General features: G+C 40.9%; 1 protein-coding gene across 1 annotated transcript in view; it reads left to right on the top strand.

Annotated features, from left to right (window-relative positions):
* Positions 1-13,766, top strand: part of CDC5L (cell division cycle 5 like) — a 32,655-nt gene extending 18,889 nt beyond the window's left edge. Inside the window, exons 15-16 of the mRNA XM_051614605.1 lie at positions 11,927-12,139; positions 13,236-13,766. Of these exons, the coding sequence (XP_051470565.1) occupies positions 11,927-12,139; positions 13,236-13,340 (318 nt within the window). The 3' untranslated portion in view covers positions 13,341-13,766. The remainder of the gene's footprint in view (positions 1-11,926; positions 12,140-13,235) is intronic.
* Positions 13,767-25,735: the final 11,969 nt, after the last annotated feature.

Raw genomic sequence — 25,735 nt, forward strand, 5'->3', positions numbered from 1 at the left:
ACACAAAGATACAGAACTTCCATAATATAAAGTAAGCTCGTTTTAAATAGTTTCTTCCCACAGAACATGTTTAGACTTGCATAAGTCATTAACTGTGTTCCCAAATACAATTTTAGCCTAAAAGTCTCTGTAAGTTATGCAGGCATCAGATTATTTTTTTCCATGGTAAAAGGAAACTTTAAAAAAAAAAACAAGTTCTGTGTTTAACATCAACATAGCTACTGTTGGTAGAAGTAAACCTCCTCAAACAGCTCCTACCACAGGAATAACATGAGAGTGAGGCCAGAAAAGCTGAATTTTTACTTGATTTGTACATCTGAAATACGGCGTGAATGTGGGTTTTGTAATGTCCGTCAGTCAAGAATGTCATCCAGGGATGGACTCCACAGTTGTGCTTTTAGCATTAATGCCAGAACAGTTGTCGTGCGGCGGCTCATCCAGCAGAGAGCACCATTGCTCTGCCCAACGCTGCGGGCTGGCTGCCTGTGACTCACATGCTCTGTTCTACTCTTAATTTTTACAAAACCAGTGTCTGAGCCCGGCAGCAGCCAGCTCGCATGGCGGCAGGGGCTGTGCTGGCATCGCGCCAGCAGGCGGAGGGCTGTACCTAATTTGTGTACAAATGCTTTTGAAATTTAAATATCTTACACCCAAAACTACATGAGAAGTGCATTATTAAAGCTGCAAAGTCAAACAGTCTTGAGTTAAAGAATGCACAAACAGCTTTACTCTGGCAGCAGTAATTTGCCTATGCATATAAATTATGAGACAGTCTTTAATTTCGTGATTATAGCCCAGTTTTTCTACAGACTCATTTACTGCATAGGGTGGATGGTACTTGTTTAATGAGTAGCTATTGAATATTTTGTTTTCTCTTTATTGTTCAGTGTGTGGCCCTGTGCCTTTATGCTGCGTGCTATTTCTGCAGTTTAAATTGGATACTTCTGTGTGGGCTTTCTTGTACTGTTTATTTCTGTTCATCTCCCAATACTTGAATGAGTAGTTGGTGGTGGTATGCTTATTAAGGATATTGAAGCAAAGAAACTAAGGTCAAGTCATCCATTTGTCAAGGCTCTGTTGTATTTGTTCCATCTGTATGTGCTCATTGCTCTGTAGTCACGAGACAGTCACCCAGGAAGCAAAATACAAATCAGAGGTCTTGCCAAGAAAAAAAAACAAAACAGGTTTATTTGCTACCAGCATTGCATGGGACTTCATGGAAAACAGTTAACAAAATCCAGCAGTAGTTGCTGCAGTCATGAAACTCCATGTCTCACTAATGTAGTGACATCTCTTCAGAGTAGCTGGGAACTTGCAGTGTTGCTGGGTGACGCTGATTGCTTGGTGCATTTAGAGGAAAGTGAGAAAGCAAACTCGTGTGAGTGTTCAGAATACCTCACACCCCAATTTTAATCAGGCACCCAGGGCCAGCAGAGCTTGTTGTGCCCCACAGATGCAGGTGCAGTGAAAAACCTGCACTGCATTTCACAACTCACTGTTTGTTGAGTGCAAGTGGACTCTGCAAAGTTAAATTTGAGCTGCAAATCTCTCCCAAGTGTGTGTGAAATGCAGTTTAGTGTAGCTCTGTTGCCTGACCTATTTAAAAGGCTCTTCCTAAAAGCAAGATACAAGATACATATATTGGGTCTCCTAAGTATAAGTCACCAGCTGAATCACTTTAAAAATAATAAATAAAAAGCATAGCAGTTTAATGAACAAATGAATATACAATGAAAAAAATGCACAGCGATATTTTTTTTTTCCTAACCCATTCTCAGCAGTGGCAAAACCCACCTTCATTTTAATATTTCCAAGGAAAATTGTCTGAAAGCAATATCAGTTGAAATAGATATTTTAATGGGAAATATCAGACAACCTTAATGAAAAACAGGGATATTAGCTCAGCTTTCATTACCCCAAGATACTTGCTTGTACTCTTAGCTTCCTTTTAGAGAAGAGTAGAAACTGTAAAATAGAGTCTGCCAGCAGCAGAAACTGACAGTGGTCAGTTTTTGGGGCTGCTTCTTCCCCCACATGTTGCACTAAGATAGTAAGGAAAAAACCCATGAGAGTTCAGTGATATTTACTGGAGACAGCTGCACATTGGGTAGTCACTGTCTTACTTCTTCCATATGGGACTGCTAACACCCTGCAGATCCTGTGCAAAAAAGCCAGCTATTTCTAGTCCTGTCTTCATTGCTCGGAGATTGCTGGGTGGATTGATGGCGTGGACAAACAGTCATCTTTCTCTAATTGGCCTGCTTTCACTGCCTGAGTGATTTAGTGGTGGCAGCCTTGTATATGTTGACATGACATTTATCTTTCTGAAATGGATGGTGATACCACGAACAGATTTGTACTGTTATTGATGAACTTGAGGAGGCAAAGGGGAGCAGTTGTGGAGAGCTTCTGTTTGGCTGGATATCCTGTCCAGGCATCATCAGCAGTAATGCACAACTCAGCGATAGTTTTAACATTGGAGTGTACTGCTGTGTACTAGCAATACTTTTTACTTCTACTTTACTTTGAGAGTTTTTAGACTCTTTGAATATGTTACTTAATTAAGAGTGTTACAAGATTAGCATGTGAACTTTTTACATTACGGATGGGGAGTTTCAGGTGCATGCCAGTGAATCTCTGACTTCACTATATGCCTGTGGTACAGCTTAGATTTGCTTGAATGCTGATGGAATTTTCTGATCATTCCAGGAGCTTCTAGAACTCTGGCATATCTGTTCAAGGCCAAGCTACAATATAGTCCTTTCAGAAATGGGAGTTTTCCAATCTCACAGTTACATTTAGTAACTGCTTCAGTTCTCTGCAATACCTTGTACTCCTTTCACTTTCACTCAACATATTTAAAAGGAAAAGCATTCCTACCTAAGGTGTATGTTAAACTAGGAAACTTATCAGATGAAACAAGATAGTAGAGGCATCTACTTAACAAGCTAGTTGCATCCCTTCATAGTTCACAATGTAGAAACTTCTTGCTGACATTACTTTCCCTTTGAAGGTGGTTCATAATGTTGGCTTGCTGCATACTAATATTTTTTATTAAAAGTGTGGTAGTTGGTATCATCATTTCAGTTGATTGATAAATTATAAACACTATTGAAAGTCTACAGGAGAGGAAGCTCTAATTACACTGTATATGCAAAGCATAGTAAATTATCTATTCTTTTAGATATCCAAGATACACCAAGATGGTGATTTACCAGACCAGTGTCCATTTTTGCTTTTGCTTGCAGCCCAAGTCCTCAGAATTGCTTTACTTTGAAAACCAGTTGCTTAACTGGAGTTTTATGGGTTACATGGTACACTCTCATGCAAGGTGTATCACTTAATTGCTTATTGGTGGTTGCATTTTAATTTCTCTCTAGTTTACATGCTTCTAAAGCTTGCAGTTCCTTTTAGAGTTTTGGGTGTGCTATAACTGAGAAGACACCTGGAGAAAACATAAGACTAGGAACAAAGAAATTGCTCATTAAACTAAAATATGGTGTAATCCCTGTGTAGTCTGCTTTTATGGCCAGATATATTAATTTGTATTACTGTTTTGCTTTGGTGGAATGCCTTTTTAAAATCAGCTCTGTTGGGAATGTCGCTGGCACCAAAGGATCACATTTGAGGGTTACCTGTGGTCTTCATTGTTAAACTGTTCTCGGTCTGATAAGTCTGACTGTTTATGCAAGAACACTGTTGCAGTGTCTGCTTAATGTACAGTTGATCATGAGAGTACATGTGTTTAGCACAGCAATTTTAGAGGGTTTATACTTGTGTAACACAGATATATCACAGATCCCTTAAGAATTGTCTTTACCTATGTGTGAAAACACTTTTACTGTTTACCAGAATGGTTACCATGCAATTTGTACTATAGCTAGGGTGCTCTAACATTTTAACTTGTGTCAGAAAGCATCAATACTAATTATTTTTCTCCATCTGCCACCTACCATTACTTCTGACCTTGTCCCTGTGGTAATCTGGATCAGTTCATCGCATTGGCGGAAAATTAATTCCTTCTAGGTTAAGTAGTAGACCTCTTTCCATAGTAGCTGGATGTTTGATTAGCTTAGCTATAACACATCACATCTTTGCTTGTAGAATTATGGAATATTTGTGAAATCCACAATGAAGGTAACCCATAACCTATAATGAGGAAAACAAGAAATAAAAATCTTTGTATTGCCACGGATAACTTACGTCTATGGTGGAAAAAATGTGCAAGGGAAACTGATTTAGTGAGAAATCTTGTGCTTGCTTTCTAGCACAGGCAAGTGTTCGTTGCCTATTTTTGATCAAGTCTTGTGAGTTCAGATTGGGTACAACTTCTTTAGCCTCCTAACAAAGCTGCAGTTGCCTTAGTCTCCCTTTGTTTTCTGTAGAGAGAAGGCACCTCCTGCAAAAAGCTTGGCCCATTCAAGAGTTGAATTTCCTTCTGGGGTTTCTTGTTTTGCTCTTTTTTTTTACAGAGAAACCAAGCACACCTCAGGTCAGTTAACCAAAACTAGATCTGAATGTCTCCCTTGGTTCCTTTGTCACTGGAAAAGGAGTAATATCTGCCTTATGCTGCTCTGTGGTTCTGTTGGCAAAATAATTTTAGACCTGTGCCTGAAAATTGTTATCTAAAACTACTAAATCTTTAAGTGTACTTACATTACTTGGAAAGTGGTTGTCTTTTCCATTTACAGCTTGTTGAGTCAAATTGGAGCTTTGCATGTTAGAAGTTTGGAAAAAAAAACCCCACAAACACATTGTTCACTGTCCTTTAGATGAATTAACTTACTATATCCTTGGTTTTCCCCACAAATTATATCCCATCAAAACCTTCATCACTGTGAGCAGGGAGGACAGCAGATCTAATTTAATCAAATGTAACTTGTCAACTCTTAAAGCAATGACATTCCCAGACTGCCAGTTGAACAGCTTTGGGAAGCAGAGCTATACTTTTGCGCTTAAATGGTTATTTTCAGAGGAAAATGCTACTAGGTGAGTGTATACCAGTTCTCTTACTATTGACTTACTTTGGGACCTTTGGAAGGAAGGAGATGAATGCCAGTAAGAGGGTTCTTCATATTATTTCTGTGATCTTGTCTATGAGTCAAGTTTGTCTTCAGATTGGACCTTTGTGCTAGCCTTTCTTCTAAGCTCATAATTTTGGGTGGGCTGGATAGCTCTTTTTGTATAGAAAAGTCTTTTTCTGCCTGTCTTCAGTCCAGGATGTGTCAAAACACTGGAAATGAGCAATGAAAAATTCATGAAAAGTAAGCATAGGCTTCATAGCAGTTACGTTTTGTGTGGCCGGTTGCTCATAGTGTCGTGGGAGATTTTTCTCATGTCTAAACCCATTGATTTCCTCTGTGGTGGTTTGTGAAATCACGCTTCACATTTGGAACTGTAGTTCATAATGGGAGCTCACGTGCTTAGAATAAAGTTCAACGTTGATAAAGCTCTTAATCACAAAAGGCCTTTGCACACCGTCACTGTTGAAAATCGTGTTTTGACAGAGAAAAGTAAAAATTGTTATGGTCTTTTGCTGGAAGCCACCTCATCTGCAGACCTGTCACTCTTCAGAGACTGTCCTAACATGAAGCAGTGTCAGAACCTGGAAATGTTGGGCCAGTCTGACTTGCTGCTAGCAGCAGCTTCACTTACGCTTGCATAATATTAGCTCGTGCAGAAGAGTATAAGGCACTGCTGCAATCTTAATGTGGGGTTTTTGCTGTCTATTGAGAGGAAACTAGGCTGTTTGCTAGTTTGTTTATTGCATGAACTTCCACAAGATTGTTACCCTCTTCTCTGAAAGAGAGCAGTCCAAGAATTCTGGGTTTCAAGTGAGGATTTTTCAAGGTAATTACATTGTGCTTGTTGCCGTATTATCTCATCAGAAACAGCAGTAACCCATGTTTGCTTACAGTTAATCAAAGCTGTTAGCCTGAGGTAGTTGTTGTCTGTGATCTTCCTGTAATTTTATTTTTTTTCCATGGAGAAGTAGAGAGTTTTCAGAAAAACTTAGTAAAAATAAATTATTTTTTTTCTTAACCTGTGCTCTTCTATATGTGTTTCTAATGTTACTGAGGTACCTGATATCACTGATAATACTGCTAGTCTTAGAAGCAAAATATTCAAGTGGGCTTTAGTGTTATAATTCTAGATCAGCAGTGACTGCTAACATAATCAGTAGTTTTCTGGGTTATTCTAGATCTAGATAGTCAGCTGCTGTGAAATTCTGAGAGAACACTTGCTCTTGGCATACCTTGTACTGTCTACTCAACAGTCCTACCAACTTACGTTATGATATTTGAAGGCAGGTCACCATAATTTCTGAAACAGTAAACACAGAGAGTATTCTTGGGTTATTAGCTGTGACTGTGAGCAGAGCAGCTAGCCTTCTGCAGGTATCAGTAAGTTGTAAGGATATACGTAACAAAATACAATATAGGAGTTTATGTTGAGGCTTCCCTGTTAAACTGGGAAAAGATAGCTTTATGTTTCCATACAAGCTTTGAATATTTGGTCTAGTTTCATTTATGAAGCTGCAGTTGCATGCCAGCAGTGCCTTAATATGAGGATCACCTTGACTGAATCTTCCCATGAAAAACTTTGGTCCTAGTCATTTAGAATTAAATCCTACTTTGTCATCTCTTCAAGTTACACACTTAGCCCCTTTTTGACTGCTCTGATACTGGCCAACACTTTTTCTTCAGGATCCTCATACCCCCTTGTACACTAAGTAAGTATCATCTTCAGTGTCGCAGCAGTACTGACATCATGTCAACCCATGGAGTGGTTTCAGCTCATTAGCTGAGCTAATCAGTGTTGATGTCAGCTTGATATTTTGAGCCTCTGTTGTTCTACCCTGTAAATGCAACTTTTGTTTCATAGTAACCCCCAACCTCTGTTTCCAGCAGAGTTAACTATTACCTTTCAATAACTCAGAGGTAAGAAGCAGACTGTATAGGTAGTTTTGCCTGGTCAAACTATAGACAGCTGAAACAGTCTTTCAAGCAAAAAAAATGGAGAATTCTGTCCAAGAGCATGAAAGTGGAAAAATATTTTTAAGTAGAGCAATTAATTATGTTTTTGTTTAAATACATGCTAATGTAGAGTGTATCATTAAGCTTGTAAAGGCTTAAACATACTCAGAGGGTGCACTAGTGTTACAGTCAATGTTGTCCCTGAGGTGGTTTGAAATGCTGGTGGAACCTGTTTGGAGTAACCTGGTGTTGAGCAGAAGGCATGAGTATGCATTGTCTCATTGCAGCTACTTTGGCTGGCTGAGCCATTATGAGACAAGTTCACAAACCCTGCTATTTAAATTGAGTTAATCCAGCTCCTGACAGCAGAATTCAATATGGGAGGGCCACTTGTGGGTCTGGGGTGAGGAAGGAAGTTACAGTAACGTTTGGAGTAGTCCTGTGTAAGATCCAGGGGTAACCTATTCAACCAGCATAGCTGAAGCTGGCAGAGGATTTATCTGCACAAACTAAAGCAGTTTTATGATGATGGTATGTTGATTCTCCAAGGTCACAGAAAAAGGTGGTTTACTTTTGGCTATGGCTTTGGTAAGAGCATGCAGCCGTTTTTTTCTTCCATGTTTTTATCTATCAGGCTGACTAAGAAGATCAATTAAAAGATAAGAGAGCTTAATGCTGTTTAGGGATTACCAGAAGCTCCGCATTTAATGGAAGGAAAACCAAAACAGTCAGTACAAGGCAAAACAGCCCTCTGAACTGAGAAAGGGCATCCTCAGTAGATTTAGTGAGATGAGGAATTATGAAAATACAGTTTTGAAGGCACTTGATCCCTTCCTTCCTCAGGGTCAGTTTTTCTTAAATCTTCCCCAGTTATTATTTATTCTCATAAGCAGTCTTTTCCTGTTCTTTGTTGCCCTTAGTTAAACCTTAGGACTACTCTTCTATCTAAAATTTCCTTGCCAAATTTAAATCCTTCTACCTTTCTCAATGGACATAAGAACAGACTAATTTTTCACAAAGATCTTTGGGATATTTAAAACATGTTGTTGTGTCTTTCTTAATTATGTTTTTGTTAGATGGAGAAAAAACAAACTAAGAACCCTGTTTTTTCCAGTCAGTCTTTTCTAGATCATGTTTTATAAACCTCTCATTATGTCTGTTGGCTCTGTTTTCATTTGTCTTCCTTGGATCTCTAGTGTAGCACTGAAAACAGAACACAGCTCTCTGAGGCGTGAAGGAAGGCTTCTACAGACAAGATTTGGAGTCGGATGAGGCCCTCACACTTGCCCTAACATCATATATCATTTTACACCATGTCTGTACTTGCTGTTCTTGTTTTGCTATAGTTGGTACAAAATTCAGCAGAACCAGAGCTGACCAAGTTGCAGTACAAAATAAATAACTAAGTGGAGAAATCTTTCAAATTTCTGCTAAGTTCAGGGGGAAAATGGTTGTTGGATTTTACTAAAATCTTATTTCTCAGCTTTAAGCAAACAATATAGACTACTGTTTAAACACATCTCTTTATAACTGCTTGGAATTTTTAGCTTGGTATCCAAGCCTTAGAATTTTATGAAGCTTAAACTAAAATTATATGCAGTTGTTGGCATTAATGTAGCAGTCAGCAGTTTTTAATAAATAGTATTTGTTACAAAAGGTGAGACCTCCTTTTGACCTTTTCATAGGAGGTCCTAAAATCTTGTACTTGGGAGGGAGGAGGAAAGGTGACAGGTGTTCATATTTCTTTCTATAAGCAAAGAAGGATGAAAGGGCTGTTATTTCTGGGTTTAGATACTTGGATGATTTTCTTTTTCCTTTTACTTTTTGTTTTACAGCAGTGAGGCCTATGATAATCCAAGATAGACAAGGAACTGAGTTGAAAAGCAGGGGCTGAATAGCAGTGTACAACCTGAAGAGCTCTAGTAGTTAAAAGTAAGAATCTGTATCCAGAACAGCTTGGAAATATTAAGTCCAGTTCTCATTGTCTGAAAAATTCAAGAGTGCTTAAATAGTCTGGGTCTGATACTATAATTAGCATTAGATTTGAACTGGCTTTGTCTGTTGAATTATCTCATACAGTAAAGCAGTACTCACTTAGGGTGGGATCTATCCACGTGGCTTTATGTAACAGTGTCTGAGCAAGCAGTCTGGACTCCCATCCCAGTTAGTGGAGAGCACTTCAGTGGCATGCCTAGTCTTGTTCTGAGGCCCTGGATCAGATAAGCCATGCCTTAGAGTTGCTGGTTTTATTCCTGGTTATGGAAAGACTTAAGGTGTCAAGCTTAGTTGCCAAGTGAATCCCAACTGAAGTGTATGAAAGTGAGACCAGCCCAGTACTTGCCACTGCTGCTAGTGATAGACCATGCAGATAACTTGAGGGCTTCTGACTCCAATGCCCTGCTCCCATCTCTTCTGTATGATGGAGATAATGCCTATGTTTGCATTTCATGGCTGCAGCTACTCAGTGTAAAATTAGGTTGTTGATAATCTTCACTCAGGACAACAGAATAGTGGAATTTTTCTAAATGGTCTTTTTTCTAATGTATTTTAGAAAAGTCATGTTATGATTGGAGTTTGATTTCACACCAAGCATACTCTGTGTTGTCTGTAATGCTGTGAAACAGCACAGGACAATTGATCTTTGTTACATTAGACCCCTGTTATAAACAAAATTCTGTTTGCCTATGCATCCATCTAGTGCATGTTCTCTAAATGTCAGTGGCTCTCAACACACATTTTTCGTCCAAGAAACAGTAATTGGAAAATAGTTCGTTTACCACACAGCTGTATTTGTTGTTGCAGTAATAGCATATTATTTACCAGTGAAGACATTTAAAGCTTTCATAGTTTTCCATCAGAGAGTATCCTTGCAAATCCCTAATCTATTTATTTAATTTTCTCTAGATTTACATAAATATTGAAAAAGAGGCGCCTTTCTGTATGCTTAAAGCACCTTGGGCATAGCTTAAGTCTACATTGCAAACAGAACCTGAAAAGCATCGCAGTCTGCATCTGTCTCCCTCAGGAGCAAACTAGACAGCTCAGAAAGTAAAATTTCTCTTTCCCTCTCCCATTAACAGTTTTCTCCCTTGACCATTCACTTTGTTTATCCTTGTACCACCTACTAAAACTGTTCTAAATGAGTGAATAATTTGTTAAGGAGTAGGGCATTTTACAAAAACATGCAGATGTGTAGTAGCGTGTACTTTAATGAAGTTGGATGGTTGAAAGTTTGATGAAATGCACTTTGCAGTAGCTTGGTGCATAGGACTGTGGTAGCTGCACCAGTACCTCTGTACAGGACAGATCAGAAAGTAGTTTATTGCCAATGGAGTTTAGTTTCATTGATAAAAGATGATGCCTTGGGTAACGCTAGGGTGCAAATCTGTGAAAAGCTTCAGCGTTTTGGCTGTTCTGTGGTAATTCCTTTGTGTCTCAGAATGTTCACCAGCAAAGCTTTGAATTTTAAAGAAGAGAGGCAAGTATAGGTGACTTAGCCGCTTTGGTTCTGAGTCTGGTTTTTATATTTTAATACTTGAGAAACACATTTTTCTTCATCTCCTGCATTAGTACCTCCTTAGCTGTGGAAAAAAAACAATCTGAGATGCCTGATTCTTTTTTTTTTGGTCAAGTTTGACATTTTTACACAATGCTTTCAAAAAAATGGGAGTTGTTTTTTTTTGTAAAGGAAGTAGCATTTTAAGAAAAAAAGCAACCAACCAGGAACCTTGTGTCCATATTTAGAGGTGTGAAGTGCTGCACCTCTCCATAGTTTTGCTTACTGGGTAATAGTCCTGTTTTATTTGTTAGTTTGTAATTCAGTGTTAAAAGATTTCTTTGCCATCTATCGAGCCTTAAAAATGGTGATGGCTATTTCATGCTTTTACTGCTTATTTCATTTTGCCCTACTGAATACATGTATAAAAATAAGCAAAGGCTTCTGTTACCTTTTGTATTTATAAATGTTACATGAAACACTTATGTTAACATCAATATGCTTGTTTATTTGTCTTATGTCCTAGTAGGCAAAATTTTGTAATGTGTGTAACTTGTTTCTTTATGGATTATGTCTGGATTAGGGTTTAGGAAGACTGACCTGGACAACTTTGGGGAAACTTTCAAATCCAGGGTGCACCAGGTAGTGTTTACCAGAATGATGTAAGAAGGACAGCTTCATGTCTGACATGCCAGTTGCTTCATGTTTTTTGATACCATTATTTTAATCTCATTGCTTTGTCACTTCTGTTGTGTACTCTGTTGGATTGTAAATTGTGGGGTTTTGCTTCTGGCTTTTCCCACTGACCTTAGGCAGCTGACTTGTTGTGCTATCTCAGTATTTTTCTGTTAGCTAAAGATAATCTTACCTTCTTGCTGTGAGATCCATAAGGGAAAAGCCCTGTGAAAAAGCACTGTTAATTGAGAGGCCTGACACCAGAGTGAATAATGTTGCAACTTTATAGCAATGAATGGAATTTAAAGCAGAATGGCAGATTTTATAGATAGGTGAGGTTACTTTATCTTAAGACAAAAACATTTTCACTTACTTGAAGTCTTATGCTCACATGCTTGCAAACACTGAAGAGACATGATCATGGAAATGTTTGGATTGGAAGGAACCTTTAAAGATTATTTAGTCCAGTCCCCCTGCCATGGGCAGGGACATTTTTCACTAGATCAGGTTGCTGAAAGCCCCATCCAGCCTGACCTTGAACACTTAATCAAGCAATCTGTCCAGCATTCAGCTACACTTGAATCTAAGCAGTCTTTTCGATATGCTTTTTGATGACACCAGGAAGGAAGGGCAGTATGATTTATTAATAGAAATCAAATAACTCGATATCAACTCAATACAGTTTCACAGGTATATTTTTACTACATTTTTGTTTGTTTGTTGATCTTGACTTTTGAGTTCTGGATAAATAAAACAATTCTTGGGTTCCTTCTGATAGATAAACAGAGGTCACATGACAACTGAAGCAAAGAGGGCTGCCAAGATGGAGAAGAAGCTGAAGATCTTGCTTGGTGGTTATCAATCTCGAGCAATGGGCCTCATCAAGCAATTAAATGATTTGTGGGACCAAATTGAACAGGCACATCTGGAGCTACGTACTTTTGAGGAACTGAAGAAACATGAAGATGCTGCAATCCCTCGGAGACTGGAGGTGAGATTCCTAAATGTAATACCTTAGGTCAAATACAGGCACTTTGTGGAAAAGATGTTTTTACAATGCATGGGCTCTGAGGTTCACAGCCTGAGCTTGTATCAAGTTTTTAATAGTCTTATTAAATTATATTTTTAGCTATTACCAGACTCGTCTGCCATTTACTTCAATAACAAAGATTCTATGATACATTTATTGGAAGCTGGGACTAATCTACTAGTGTGTTCTTTAACTTTGTTTTTATTTTATTTTCTTGTGCGGTTTATTTTATTAATCTTCTGCAATGTGTATCAGCAGAAATTCCATATCTGTCTTAATTTGGCTTGTTTTGTTTTTAATTACTGTTCGAACTTAGGATAGATCTGAAACTTGTGTAAAGCCTTCTGCTTCCTTTGAAAGTCAGTGGACCGAATGCCAGTAGAAATGCCACTGCAGGAGCTCTGTTCCTTTCACATGTTGATTGCATTACTCCATGAAGCTAATGTTGTCAGACTTGCAGATGGCTGGACTTTTAGAAAGCCAGTACTGGAATGGGGTTATTGTACTGATGTAATCATGGCTCTCAGTTTCAGAAGCTGAGAAATTTTCTGTAATCACAGTTTTGAGCCATCCTTGGAGTTCACGCTCTTTGCCTACAGACCTCTTGTTGTCTGACTGTGTGCATGTGTGATCTGGACTATTGCTCCTGAATAATACCACCTGCTTTACCAGCCTCTATCTAGTTGGCTTGGCTTTGAGGAGGAAGATACCTCTTTAAGCAGCCTTACCTTCAACCTGAAACTAGTAGAAACGGGCACACTGAGATACCTGGAAGCAAGACCCTAGGGTCACTGTTCTTTAGCTTGAGGATCTCTGGTATATTCTTCTCTGCTTTATTCAGCTAACAAGGCAACCCTCAGCCAAGACTCAGTCCTAGGCTTGACCCAGTGCCAGGCTTGCTTTTCAAGGAATTAGTACCCATCTGAGCACAATTTTTCCTCTGATTTTCTTCAGTTCTTACCTGTTCCTCTGAGGGAACTAAAACCTTTGCTAAAGATCTTCATGGGTGTGACTACTGGAAAAACTGACTTGTTGCTCGTTTTTGTTTTTCTTTCAGTGTTTGAAGGAAGATGTGCAGCGACAGCAGGAGAGAGAAAAGGAGCTCCAGCAGAGATTTGCTGACTTTATGTTGGATAAAGAGACTTTTCAAGCAAAATATTAAAGCACAGAATTCCCTTCGTCACTGATGTAACATTTTAAAAGTGTACAGATACTTCTCCAGCAGCTTTTGCCATTGGTTGCAGAAATCAAGTGTAGTCTGCTGTTAGCATCTTGTCAAGTTTTTTTTTTCCCTTTAATGGACTGTTCCAAATGCTCTAGTTATTAATGGCTTTGGCCACCATTAAAAGATGGATTGAAATGTCAAAAATTTTATGAAAAGAAAAAAACCCCAACGCTCCGATATGATTTTAGCCATGTCTTCATTTGCTAGGATATCTCATTATTCCTAGTGTTTTATCAGTCTTAAGACCTGGAAGATACATGCCTGCAGAATAATGTCTTTTGAATAAACCTGGAATGTTAAAAAATAATTAAGAAATAAAATGCTCATCTTTTTAACTAAAATGGAATCCTCCCCTATCCCAGACCTCTTTAGTGTTTCTGGTAAATTGTCTTTCTTCCCTTCCCCTGCTGTTGCTTTTATTTTCCAAGACAGTAATTTGTATTAGGTGGGACCTGTGCAGGGTGATTGTGGTCCCTGTAATACCATGTTCCTGGTTATTTTCTGTGCATATGACTAAGCACTCCCAGGCAACTAGTTAGTGACAGGACAAGAGGATCTCTCCTGAAGCTGTGCCAGGAGAAGTTTAGGTTGGATATTAGGAAGCACTTCCTTACAGAAAGGGTGATCACATATTGAAGTGGACCACCCAGGGAAGTGGTGGAGTCACCATCCCTGGAGGTCTTTAAGGAAAGACTGAATGTGGCACTTAGTGCCATAGTCTAGCTGATGTGGTGGTGTTAGGTCATAGGTTGGACTTGATGATCTCATAGGTCTTTTCCAGCCTCAATAATTCTGTGATTCTGTGATATCAGGATGTTCAAGTGGTCATACCAGCAGTAAGTATAACTTCACCATCCTGAAACAGGGTAGCTTTAGGTTTTATAAAAGCACCCTGCATAGCCTAAATGTTCCCCTAGATTTTAGGAGAAAACATACCCTTACATTTTCTAAATAGTAATGCTTTTAAAATAATGTGCAAGTGTGTTCCTTCTGCCTTGTTGATGAACTTTTTTCTGCTGACTTATAAAAGTCAGTGGGCTGAAGGTCTTGAGTAACATCACACATCCTGGCCCAGACCTTGCTGAAGATGGTTGCAGGGGCTGTGTCCCTATGTTTTTCACATCACAAACGCTGTAACTCAGTTGCTTGTTTTGTTCAGTTTTTAGAATGGTCCTTTGCTCCCTTCTAGCTCTAATCAACTGGCATCTTCAAACCACCTCCAAGTCATGGTTTGTGAATTCGTGTAGGCCAGGGACACTGGGAATGTTCAATAGGCAGTGAGGACGTGGCCAGCCTTGGCAGCTTGATTGCACTGGCCCGTGCGGTGTCAAGTTAGCCTGAGTATTCAAGAGCATGCCCTGGACATTGTTTGGTTTACTACTTTAGACATGGACACACCATCTCACAAGTTCACCCTTGCACATTCAGGGGTTTATGGGGTACATGCTGAGCACATAGTTCTTTTGAAATCCTTAGAGGTATTTCCTGTTGTTCACTGAGAGTTTGGTGGCGTGCTTTGTTGCCCAGAGCAGCATCAGAATGGGGTGGAGATAAACTCCCTGTTTACTCTTCCTTTTCTCTCACCACATCTCAACAGGTTTTGATTTTCTTGCTGCTTTGACTGTTCTGAAGGGTAAGATTATTGAAAGGGGTGAATGTATTATTTTCTATTAATGGAGTTGCTTTTCTAAATCTCATCCAAAATCATTCTGAGTACTGTTTAGTCAGACCATGCTTAAGTGTTACCGTTCAAAATTTTGTCAGCTATTCCCAATGCTTTTAATACATGCATTTGCCAGAGTCGGGCATCTCTCAGGATGGCTTTCATGTTTTCATTTTTGTGAAGGTGTTGATCACTTCTTCAGGGATCCATCTTATTTTGAGCTCTTGACACTTTGGGCCTTTTGGGCAGTTTGTGGAAATGCATAAGGAAAAAGGCAAAGCTGCAGCACAAAATTCAGCAAGCAAGTATATCAAGTTACATGTATGGTGCAATTCAGCTTATACGTATTTGAATTTAAAGGAGGACTTCATGCTTTGCAATTTTGTCTTGTCACAGAATGTCACTTTGTTAAGGCCTTGGAAATATTGGTGGGGGACACAGGGTTGTGGTTGTGTAGCTGTTTAAATGTCATCCATGGTGATCAGTGCTAATTGGATTATTTTTTTTAAAGGCAACCTGACTGATTCCTGTTGATCACTGGCAGGAGTGGGTACACAGCCAGCCTTGGAATATCTTTCCCTTTCCTCACCAGGACATCATTCTTCTGAAGTATTAATGCAATTATAGACTACATACTTCTAGAAATGTGTTAAATATTTAACAAAACCAGAGCACATCTGGAAAGAAGTATTAAGCATCAATCTTTTACCATATGGGGTATTTTAGTGTGGATGGTTATACCCAAAAGGAAAAACCATATAGATACTTATCATGACAGTTCTTGTGGTTGTGTGGTAGCCAGAGATATTAACAGAAAACCCTTGTAGGTTTACCAGTACCACAACTACAATTATTTCCTTTCTTTTTAGGGCTGCAGCAGAGCCTCTTTGATGTTTCCTGTGTTTTTGACAGCTTTGGAGCTGGACAGGTATTGACACACTCTGCTTAGCAAATATTTTTTATGGCAAATTCAGAAGGACTTATAAAGACACTTTTCTTTCTTGAAATGCATGCAATTAACCAATTGTTAATTGCAGCAGGTATGTGGCATGTAACGCAGCAGGTAATGCTGTATTTGTAAGGTAGCTGCAGGAGGTTTGTTTGGTGTTTTCTCCCCTTCAGTGTTTAGACAATGTTTAAACAGGTTTGTCGTTTTCCCTGTCTAGTCAGGGTTTTTGGCCTGGAGTTTCTGCCTGTCTCATGAAACAAAATTAATGAAACAGAGTTTCTTGCTTTACTTAAGCTCAATTGTACCCTGCTTTGGCATTTTACCTGCCAGAAAAATCTGCTGTGAGCTGGGGGGGGACCCATTTGGTTCTGAAGGTATTCGAGGCCCTGTGGTGGTACTTGAGGTCAAATTGGAGGGCTGGAGAAGACTTGATGTCAAGGTACTGCTGAGGGTCCTTAAAGGCAGAAAGTGCCAAGGTGATGCTAAGCTGTGGAGATTCCCTCTTCCACATCTTGTCTTTATCCAAAGTAACTACTACTACAGTTTTGGAACTTTGGTTTTCAGAACAAAATATGGACAGAGGAGGGAGGCACTCCTGCCTCCTTTTCCAGAAGTATTTCAATGTCATGGGACAGTTACTTACCACTGGCAAATGCTTAAGATGTCTGAGGTTGTTAATCCTAAGTATCATTCACAGCCTCCCTCCCCTAAGGCAGCTGGTCTTAGATCTGCTGAAAACACCCCTAAACCTTCACACTGGATGCTCTGCATGTGTCTGTGGGATCCAGAGGGATGTAATGGAGCAGCAGAGCCTGACTAGGGCATCCTGAGATCAAGGAATTCAGTTTAAACTAGAGTGCTTAGGAAATGTGTTCACCCAAATTTGGGTGCTGGTAGATGTCAGTGCTTCCAACAGCAGGTGGTGATGGAACTTGGGCTTTCTAGATCTCTTTATTGGGATTTGGCCCATTTTATGTCCCAAACAGTGCTCCCTGAGTCTCGTTCAGTTAACAATGCTTTTTAACTGAATGCAGATGTTTGGTGGACATAAGAGTGACCAGCACACCTTGACACCAAAATTTTATTTTAAGCTCCTGAAGCCAGCCACTAATTCAGTCTTTGTTTCCAAGAACAACAGTAAGTATGACCACAAACAGTGCAAAGTAGTTAACAATTTACTGCAGTGGGTAAACAATAACCTGACTGAGTGACAGAGGTGGGATGGGGTTTGTGTTGTGTGTGTTAACAATTATTTTGAGAATTATTTAACATTCTCCCTGAGAAATTCTTCATTTCCACTTAGCATGCCAAGATATATCTGTGAGTCTTTAAAGAATTTCAGCTGATGATTTTCCTCCCTTCCTGGAATCAAACTTGACATTTACATATTGGTTCAATCCCGTAGCTGGATTCTGCTTCAAAGTCTGTAGAGTTGATAACACTGTCATTTGCTTCAATTGAGTTGGATTCAGGTACCTGGGAAAGCTAATAGGACAGCAGTGTTAAATGGTAACAGCTGAGTGTCTGCTACATACCCGGCAGATAACAAAACTCACGCATGAGCTAGAGTTAAGGTGGAGACTTTTCTAAGGCTCAGGAGGTTCCCTGTGAGAAATCCAACAGAGCTGGAGCTGGCTTTTCAAAACATGGCAAATCTCCAGAGAAATAAGCACTGTTTTAATGTTGTAATTAGTCACTCCAGTGAGCAATGGCCAAGATACACTGTAGTTTTCTGGCTTCCTTAAGCAGAGACTTTGAGTGCCAACAGAAGGAGCATCCTGTCTTTGCCCACTGCTGCTTGTTCTGCTTTTGCACCCTTGGTTGCTGGTGCAAGCTTTGGGGCAGCCACGTTTTGTTTCAAATGTGTTAATCCATCTGGGTTGTTGTCCTGTTTTTGCTGGGATAGAATGAAACATTGGCCAGCCACAATAGGCAGACTATTACCAGCTTCAGGTCAGCTGGGAGCTTTAGCCAGAGCAGCTGACCCAAGCTGACTTAACAGGTGTATCCCATTCCAAAGGCATCAGGCTCATTATAAAGGACACGTTGATGTTGGGGAGCTCCTCTTTCTCAGACTCCTCCTGCTTCTGCTCCAGAGAGCTGGGCTGAATATAACCCTGTGTATTTCATGTTGGCATTAGCATTAGTTTTGCTGTTTCATTAAATCTGTTTTCAACCCATGAGTCTCCTCTGTTTCTCTAAATTCCCCTTCCTGGCTGGAGAGGGGTCACTGGGTGATAGAGCAACTGATAGTTCCGCCCTGGATATGGGCTAAATGAAGACACTTGTCCAATCCTCGCTACAGACAGGAAATGGGCTGACATTCAAGGAAGGAAGTGCAACTGAAGGTGAAAGTGGGGCAGAATTGCCTGTCAGAGGCTGTCCCGCTTCACTGCTTAAAGTGACTGTGAAACATGGTCTGCAGTGCTCCAAGGCAAGGAGCTAACATGCGGCAACTACCCACAATTAGGCACTCTCACTGACTCAACTGGATCTGAGCCCTTGATGATAAATGCTGGAGATTGATTGCTTTTAGCTAACGTGGCCTGAACACAGATTTCTAAATAAAATGCACCAAAACTATGTGTGAACTTTTTGTTTTGGCTGCAAACTGGCTAGCAGGATCTTACAGTGTGTGAACTTTGGTTTGCCTTTGATATCCCAGGACAGTGATGTTGCTGGAGAAGATGACATTATTGTGGTCTGGACTTAATCTGCCTCACATTCATCTCAGGAATGCAGCTTGCAGTTATCTTCTGTACTGTGGGTTCAAAGCAACACCTGTCTTCCAAGCAGGATTTAAAAGTGAAGTATCAAATAGCATTTCCCCCATTTTCTCAGTTGAGTGAAATGCATGTTGAGAAAGAGCCAGCTACTCATCTAAAAGCAAAGTGTCCTTGTAACTGATTCCAGACTTGTACTTTCTGCCTTTCTGGGACTCCAGCTTGGACCTTTGCTCACAAATAGCAGAATACCTGGTTCCGCTGGTCTTGAAGACTTGCACTTACATTAACTCACCTGGGAGTGAGATCAGACCCTGACTCAGAAAAGGACTTAGAAGACATGCTTGACATATATGTAAGCCAATCCATCCCTGTATCTCCAGTAAGTCCCTACAGTTGTTCCACTGCTTGAGAAGTTGTCTCTTAGGTACTTTGTCAAATCAGGGCTTTGGTGACTTTGAAGGGGAGTAGCAAAGGGGAGTAGCAGTGGCTAAAAAGAGCTTCATTTTTTGGTGACATGCAGGTACTTCTGTTAGGTAAGTCTCTTCTATCCCCTCCAGGTAGCCTATGGCTCATTATTTTCTTGACGTATTTAAATGAGGTGGCTTTAACCAATTCCTGCTGCCTCTGGCATAGCTGTGATACACACAGTAGGTGAAAAGCTAAAGAAGTGGGTACATGCAGAGTGTTACAGCATCACTCCTGCTGCCGGTGTGATTACTCATAGTGGGTTTGATAGTTTGCCAGTTGTTGGGGGGTGTTTTCTGGCTTTTCTTTGTAATTTATTAAGAGATGCCTTAGTGTCGGAGTTAGAAGAATCTTGCTTTCAAGTCAAAGTTTTTTTCACATATCAGATGAGACAGGGTCTGCCTCATTAGATCACTTTCAGGTTTCCAAGTTACAACTGTGGTTCTGATGTATATGGATTCCTTAAAGATTCCTCAAAGGAAATGCAAGTACCTCTTTTAAGATCATTTATGTACATTGAAAGCATTTATGAATTGTGACACGAGGAAACACAGACTATTTTACTATTTATTCAGTTCATATATCAGATCTTTTGCCAAGTACATGCTACAGGTAAATGCCTCATAGGATTAGACAAATGTGTGTGTTAGCTTCCCCTCTTCTCATCCCACTCCCTCCCCTCTCCCAGAAAAGAAATGTGGGGTCTATTTTATGTAATTATCATGCCAGTAGCATTTTAAAGCATGTTATGGAGCTTAGGTGAGATCGTGGCCCCAGTGAAACCAATGGGAGATTTGGCTTCAACTTCAATGAAGCTGAGATTTCCTTTCCTCTCCTCTCCTGTCTGCATTTGATGAGCCTTTCTGTCAGGAGAAGAAAGAGATACTCTTTTGAAAAATAGTCATAGATGCTTAATAAAGCTGAATGAGCCAGCCAGGATTACAGTTTTAGCTCCATGGCCAGCAAAATCTATTCCAGAACTAATTCTGATTAAAAGGACTGAATCCACTGGTTGAACTTCAGACATAAAGGCACCCCTGAAGTAATTCAGCTGTATGATTTAAAAAAAAAAGTAATGATTGCACTGATCTTTATAATATCTGGCCCTTGTGTAAAGCATTGATTTCAAAGCTGTCTCGCTCTTATCTGTTAATGTTCATGAATTATCTTAGGGCTTGGGCAAGACCATGACTGTAGCTGGATCTTGTAAAAAGAGTGAGTTTACTGGTCACATTAATTAATCTGCATGGCAGGCCATAAAATTTCTATAAATAGAAGTTACATTTTCCCATAGATTGTGTCCCCTTGCTTTTCTTTCTAAATTCAAACTCAACTAAATAAATCCTTAGCATGGTACAGGCTTGCCCTTGGTCTGTGCTCCCACGAAAGCATTTTCAAGGGTTTGGAAAGAGAGCATCTTGGGAACATCTTTCATTAGACTATATAGGTGGAGGATATAGATATGCATGAAGTCCTGAACTCTGAAACTAGAATCTTGCCTCTCTTTTCCAGCTGGTTTATTAAAAGATGTTCTCCCTGCAAACCATGCTGCTTCTGTGTCTTTAGATCACCCTGGCTACAACAGTGATCTCAAATATTTTAATTCCTTTTTCCCCCTGCTTCTTTAGTTTAAAATAGACAATTATGATCTTCTTGCTTTAGTTTTAGAGGAAAACAAGACAAAAACTAGGACCAGTAAGACCTTTGGCAACAGAGCAGATAGTACCTTAAATACTAATGTCCCCCAGTTCTCAGACATGGAGGGATCCCAAAAAAACCCGTTTCTTCTGCAGGCCAGGAAAGCCTCAACCCAGCAATTCTCAGAGCCTCCCTCCTTCACCTCCATGGTGTGTTTTCAGCCTATGCATTAAATGAATGGTCATTGCTGTAGAAGGCTCCAGCCAGTTTCTGTTCCTGTGCTGTCAGATTTTTAGTCACATAAGTGTGTCATTTCTGTATGACAAAGTGCCTTTCTAGAGGAAACTTCAGCACCATCAGGAATTAGAAGGTCTGGACATTCAGTGACACACCACTCCCAGAGATCCCCCATCCTGCATCACTATGTTGCCTGGAAAGTGTCCAAATCCCAGTGAAGGCAGAACTTTTTGGCTCTGGCCTCCTGTCTGGTCTCTAGATCGGAAGGTGGGAGTACCTGGTCATCCTCTACCTCATGAAAGGATTGTCCAGAAAGGAAAAGAGGCACAAGAATTGTTTTATGTATTTCACGCTTGCTATAGCATATTGTGTGGATTTTATTCTGTCATTCTTAATAATGGCAATGCTACCAAAGTACAGGCAAAAAAAAAAGTCCTTGAACCTACTATCAACATTAAATATCCCACCTAATCCTAAATCACATTTAGGTCTAGGTGAACTTAATCTTGGGGGTGAGAAGAGAGTAGTCAATCCAATTTCCTAGCAGGTCCCAGAATGTATTGTTAGCAGCACAACAACCCCTCCAGCACTGGCTTTCTCTTCCTTTTATTGCAAATGCCTTTTGGTTAACAGCAAGGATCTGTTTTAATTTTACAGTTACCCAGTGACCACAGGACACAGATTGTGCATCACCAGGGAATGCATGAACGTCTGCCTGCCTTCCCTTGTTCCAGCAGTAATGAGTGATGGTAGGAGCACAGCCAAACCCATGCGGCCGCGCGAGGGGCGGTTGCGGCAGTAATTGAAGAAACTGCCGAATCAGCCAGAAGAACAAGGGTTCAAAGTGAAAGCTTGAGCCAGGCAGACACAAGTCTTGAAAACACCAAGCAAGAGATAACCACAAATAGTGGTGGAGACTTGGTCAGGAGAGGTCAAGAGATGGTTGGAGGCGTCTTCCTGCCTACTAGGAAGTCTTCTTCCGCAGGACAGCAAGTTATCAACCCTCTGGTGTTGTAAGGGGTGTTTTTTTCTAAAGGAGTTCCTGGCCTCTGGATGCAGAGATACTGAGTGGTACCTCCAAAAGTCTCGGAGCATAAGAATGAGTGTAGTCATGGCCATTTACACTGTGCTGAACTCCAAACTGGGGTATATTGTACCTGGCCCCTCTGGGTACACTTTGGCTTGTGCAAATCTCACTGGTGTTTAGACTAGAAAGAAGCATCCTAGACCAGTTCTGGTCATGCTTGTGAGAAACAAATGAGGTTGCTTAAGGACTGCAGAGAGCTTTTGGAGCCAAACTAGCTAAATTCAATCTCACTCAATGTTTTTGGGCCATTTCTGGTGTCTTCAGGAACAAGAATCCAGCCCCTCTGTCCCACTGGTTTCAAGGAGAAGCAGATATCCAACCTGTCTGGACACTGCTGAGAAGAGCCACTGGCACAAAAGGAAAGTTGCCTTGGGAAACTGATTGAAATGGTTCACAAGAATTTTAACCTTTTAGACAGAGAAATGTGGACTGCAGTGGCCTGAGTAGCCAAGGCTGTGTGACCAAAGCCAGAGAGAGTGCTTTAAGGAGGCTTGAACAGCTTCCTTCAGAGTTTGATGCCATTTGATGTACTACCAGACTATCAGTAACAGGTTGAGAAGGTAACCAGAGGAGGACAAAGCTCATGCAACAGACATTGCTGCCTAGGAACAACATGTACAAGATCCTTTTTTGCCAGATTTGCTTCAAGAAAGGGAGATTCCCCAAGCAACCATTACGCCCTTCTTGCATTAATGGTGTAGATGACACCAGGTTGTTATGATCCACCTTCCTGAAATCTTTAGCTCTTGTAGCCCTGTGCATTGATTTAGCTCATCAGGAGGGCCCTGTGCCTATTTCTATCTGTGTCCAAAAGAGTCTCCAAACTGGCTCTGCTTCTGAAGAAAGCCAGCAGTAAGGATCAGCCTTTCCTCACCCATCCTCTTGGTTTAGGAAGCAGAAGCCCAAGAACAGCTGCACGGCAGTTGAGAGCCTGTCACAGCCCACAGCTGGAAGCAGTTTTCTTGCAGAGGCTGAGCACATCTTCCAAGCCCCAGGGTGGAAGGAGGATACTGCAGGGAAGCAGGGCAAAGTGGAGAAAGGGAGGGAGACAAGGAACTGTAATGAAGTGCACACATGTATATGTGTGAAGGAATGACCTGACACACAAGATGTGTGCCAGCGAAATATATATAAAAAAGCCAACCCCAACTAAAAAGAAAAAAAAAAATAGAAAAAAGAAAAAAAAGTGCATCCTGATAATTTTCTGCTCGTGTCACACCGGCAGAGCTGACCTCAAGTGCCTTCTGTCTGGCATCAGCACACTCCCAGAGATGATGAGACTCAGGTGACATATTTGGTCTTTGGCCATCTCTGGTTCAAGCTCCTCAGCAGAGCACTTGGCCCAAAAAAAAAAGCAACAAGAGGAGGGACAGTCTCAGCTGGAAGGGACTCCATCCACGAGGTCTCTGCGGTGGAGAAATGCCTGGACCAGGAACTGCCCAATTTTGTGCTGTAGCAACAAGGTGCTCAGCTCCTCTTCCCCCCTCCCCAGACCAGGCAGACAGTAGCAGTGCAAGGAAGATGTTGGGAGACTAATTTGGTTTGTCTTTGTAAGTCACCCTTAAATGGAAAACATCTGAGCAGTCCTTGGACCCGAATGTAGAGTCCAGAGCTGCTCACCACTTCCTGCTTGCCCCACTGAAGCTACAGGGTCCTTCCTCCAAGACATGTTCACATCTGTGCCAGGAAACTAAACCATGCCTATCACAGTCCCTAAGGTGGGGCATGGCCATGCCCTTATTATATTCCTTCTCCCCAAATGATAACAGTGCTAAAAATTGGCCCTGGTCCTTGCTAACACCTGAGGAAACTTGGGAATCACTGGTGCAAAGGGAGCATCCTACCAGCCACACAATATAGACCCCCATGTCCCATGTGCTGGTGACACATTGTCCTGTGCTGGGTCTGTAACTGCCTAATGGAAAGTAGGCAAGGTGATAGGTGGTAGGCAAGGCTGCTCTCTCACCCCAAAAAGTGACAAGGTAAAGAACCCTTTGTTGTGGCTGAGCATCCTACCCCATGGATTCCAGCTCCAGATTACACATCTGCCAGCATGTACAGACCCAAACCCATCCTCCCTGGGTGGGCTTGTGACTCCCTCTTGAGGGAACAGCCACAAAGAATCCTTGACCATCTTGGCAGATGCTGGTACAGCCACAGCCCAGTACTAACAGCTGGGATAGCACGTTTAATGGTCTTTTACCATGGTGAAACAGCTACAACTGCTGAAGCAAAGCACTGTGGATTGTTTTCTTAACATGGTTTAAGGTTTTAGATGGTTTCAAGCATGCCTAGTTCACATACTAAAATGTTCTTTTTTTTTTTTTTTTCTGCTAATACTACCTTATTTGCTTAGTGCCTGTTTACCTGAGGGCTGACTGATTTCTTCTCCCTGTGGCTCACTTGTGCTACCAGTGCTGGTTTTTGGTGAGCTATTTGTCAAGAAGCCTCTTGGGGCTAAGCTGCAGGATTACCTTGGTGTCCTCCTTCCTTCTCTATCAGCGTGTGGGCCTGCGGCAGGGGGATGCAGACCCATGAGCTGATATTTCTGTGGTATTTGGATTTGAAGCTCTAAGACTGCATGAAAGATGGTGGCAACAGAACCTGGGAGACTACAGTAACCTCTTGCCCATGCAAAGATGTTAATCTATAGTCATGAAAATGCTTCAGAGGTGAAGTCCATCTCCTTGTCCATGCCAGTAATAATACAAGGGCAAGAAACCTCAGAAACACTAAGGTTATACCAGCAAATGGACAAGAATATGTCCCACATGGTGGAATGAAACCCAACCCTCCAGAGCTCACTCTAAGACGGGAGATCCTCTCCACACAGTAGTGCCTAACCACGTGGTCAAGGTCCAATGACAACATGCTAATAAATGCCAAGCACATGCTGAAGGACTCTGCTCCAGCAACGCTGTAGGTTTTCCTCTAACTTCTGAGTCCTGACGTGTTTTAAGGTTACGTCTCTGCCCTGCAGCCATATCTACTGATGTACACAAACCCTTCCCAGCCCCATCCAGCAACACTCCATTTGCACAGCCTGCAGCAGGACGACCTCCTCCCAAACCACGTCTGCATGTCGTTAAAGGCAATGCCAGACACCCACTTCCCTAACTGTGTAAACACTGCAGAGGTACTAAAGATAGCATCAGATCGTTTCTCAAAATCACATCTTTTCTTCTATGCTGAGGCTAGAAAATGGCAAACAGGATGCAGGATTTGGCTCCACAATATTCGCTGTTGTCATGACTCGTGAGTTATTTTTATCTTTTTTTGTAACAGTACAAATGGCCCTGGTAATTAATCTCCATCTGTTTTGACAACGGCCTGGCCGAACAGATTATGTTCTTGCATACAGTCACAGTAATGAGAGAAGCTCAACAGCATCATGTGTGTGAGTCAGTATTTTAAGTCTTTTCTCTAGGTTTCCTATTTCTGTGTCTTTGAAACATGCTTATGTACTGTACTTGATGTACGAAGTAGAGTCAAAAGGATCAACAAGTGCTATTACACAGGTTAGCTGCCCAGATGTAAATCTCTCTTTTGAAGCTCAACCACATGTGA

This window comes from Apus apus, chromosome 3 (genome assembly GCF_020740795.1).
Source record: "Apus apus isolate bApuApu2 chromosome 3, bApuApu2.pri.cur, whole genome shotgun sequence".
In the NCBI taxonomy this organism is placed as follows: domain Eukaryota; kingdom Metazoa; phylum Chordata; class Aves; order Apodiformes; family Apodidae; genus Apus; species Apus apus.